General features: G+C 37.4%; 1 protein-coding gene across 1 annotated transcript; it reads left to right on the forward strand.

The window, feature by feature from the left end:
* The first annotated feature begins 624 nt into the window (after positions 1-624).
* On the forward strand, positions 625-1,557 carry LOC146854051 (olfactory receptor 5AR1-like). Its single transcript, XM_085650492.1, has one exon. The coding sequence runs from the start codon at positions 625-627 to the stop codon at positions 1,555-1,557; it is 933 nt and encodes a 310-aa protein (XP_085506618.1).
* Positions 1,558-1,897: the final 340 nt, after the last annotated feature.

Here is a 1,897-nt window from a genome sequence, read left to right on the forward strand (position 1 = left end):
ATTTTAAATCTCAGCTTCTCTTGATTGGATTTTTGTTGTTTTGGTCTCACATTGTTTACTATATTTTGCATTATTCTGTCTAAATTGGTGTGGGACTTTTTTGTATTTCAATTTATTATTGTGTGAAATGCTGCATAAAAACTTAACAAATTGTCCTTACATTAAGTTTGACTGATCTGTGTCAAGCTACCAGAGGGTTGAGCACAGGTTAATTTAGGGTTCACTTGTGACTTCAACCTAACAAATAATTGTGTATGCTGCTTTAGAAGGGTTTCAACCTCAAGTATGTATGTGAAGTTTCCCACAAATTACATGTGGTGTTTCTTCAAAATATAACTGGTGTAACAACCAGAATACTTTCAAATTGTTTACATACATCAAACATTTGTGAGTGGAACTTGTAAGTTGATTTTACTTCTCTCTTTTTCGTTCTTTCTCACAGTGGAATATATTAAGCAGAGCTGAGTCCTTCAAGTTGTCAGTGGTTACAAATAATACCTTCACATCACATATGTTCATAAAGAGATAACAAGTGGCATATTATTAAGCTTCAACCTTCATGTTAACGGAGAAAACAGTTGTGAAATCCTACTGCCAAGCTAAGAGTGTTACATGTATGAACACATGGGAGCAGCTAATCACACCACGGTGACAGAGTTTCTCCTTTTGGGTCTCACCAGTAATGAAGAGCTTCAGATCATGCTCTTTGTGATCTTCACTCTGGTCTATCTTATCACAGTGATAGGCAATATTGGCATCTCTGTATTAATTTGCACAGATTCTCATCTCCATACACCAATGTATTTTCTTCTGTGTAATCTTGCCTGTATTGATCTCTGTTATTCAACATCAGTCACCCCAAAAATGCTAGATAACTTTCTCTTGACTAGGAAAGTAATCTCTTTCTCTGGTTGTGCTGTTCAACAATTCTGTTTCTCTGTGTTTGTGACCTCTGAGTGCCTTCTCTTGGGAGTGATGGCATATGATCGATATGTCGCCATCTGTAATCCATTGCTGTATCCAGTCATCATAAACCAAAGGACATGTGGCAATCTTTTGTGTGCCACCTATGTGGTAAGTACCGTAAATGCAACAGCGCAAGCAAGCCTTACCTTTAGTCTCTCTTTCTGTAGGTCCAATATAATTGACCACTTCTTCTGTGATTTCCCACCTTTGCTAAAGTTATCATGCTCGGACACCTCATCCAATGAGGTGGTAATTTTTGTTCTTGCAACATGTCTTGGAATGGGATCATGTGGGATCATCATTTCATCCTACTGCCGAATCATCTCAACTATCCTGATGATCCAGTCAGTGAAAGGGAGATACAAGACCTTCTCTACCTGTGCTTCCCACTTCACTGTGGTCTCTTTGTTTTTTGGGACTATTTTCATCATGTATCTACATCCAGTTTCCAGCTCTTCAATGACCCAAAATAAAGTTGTGTCTTTGTTTTACACAGTGGTGATACCTATGTTAAACCCTATGATCTACAGCCTTCGGAACCAGGAAGTGAAAAGAGCATTTCAAAAACTTATAAGAACAATGACTAAGTAGGAGTTAGGACCGATGACAACATTTTCTCAAAGTATGACGAGAACCAAAATTATGAATCATGTGACTGAGGAGCCATCACCATTCCTATATACAATTTTGTTTTCTTATTCAAACGTTGATATGATAAAGTGCATTTCAATATTAACATCTATCATATTCTTGCTTCTAAGGAGCAATGCATCTTCTACATAGTGTTCTGTCAATCTTCTAGAAATTCTGTGCATTCAACGTTCTGCCTTCTGATTAATGTTCTAAGTGTGGAGAAGCAGCATTGTATGTTCCTTTTGTATAGCCTTCTGTACAAGCAGAAGTGGAAACATTTATTTGCCAAACACATGCA

The sequence above is a fragment of the Triturus cristatus genome, chromosome 4_1 (genome assembly GCF_964204655.1).
Source record: "Triturus cristatus chromosome 4_1, aTriCri1.1, whole genome shotgun sequence".
Classification (NCBI taxonomy): domain Eukaryota; kingdom Metazoa; phylum Chordata; class Amphibia; order Caudata; family Salamandridae; genus Triturus; species Triturus cristatus.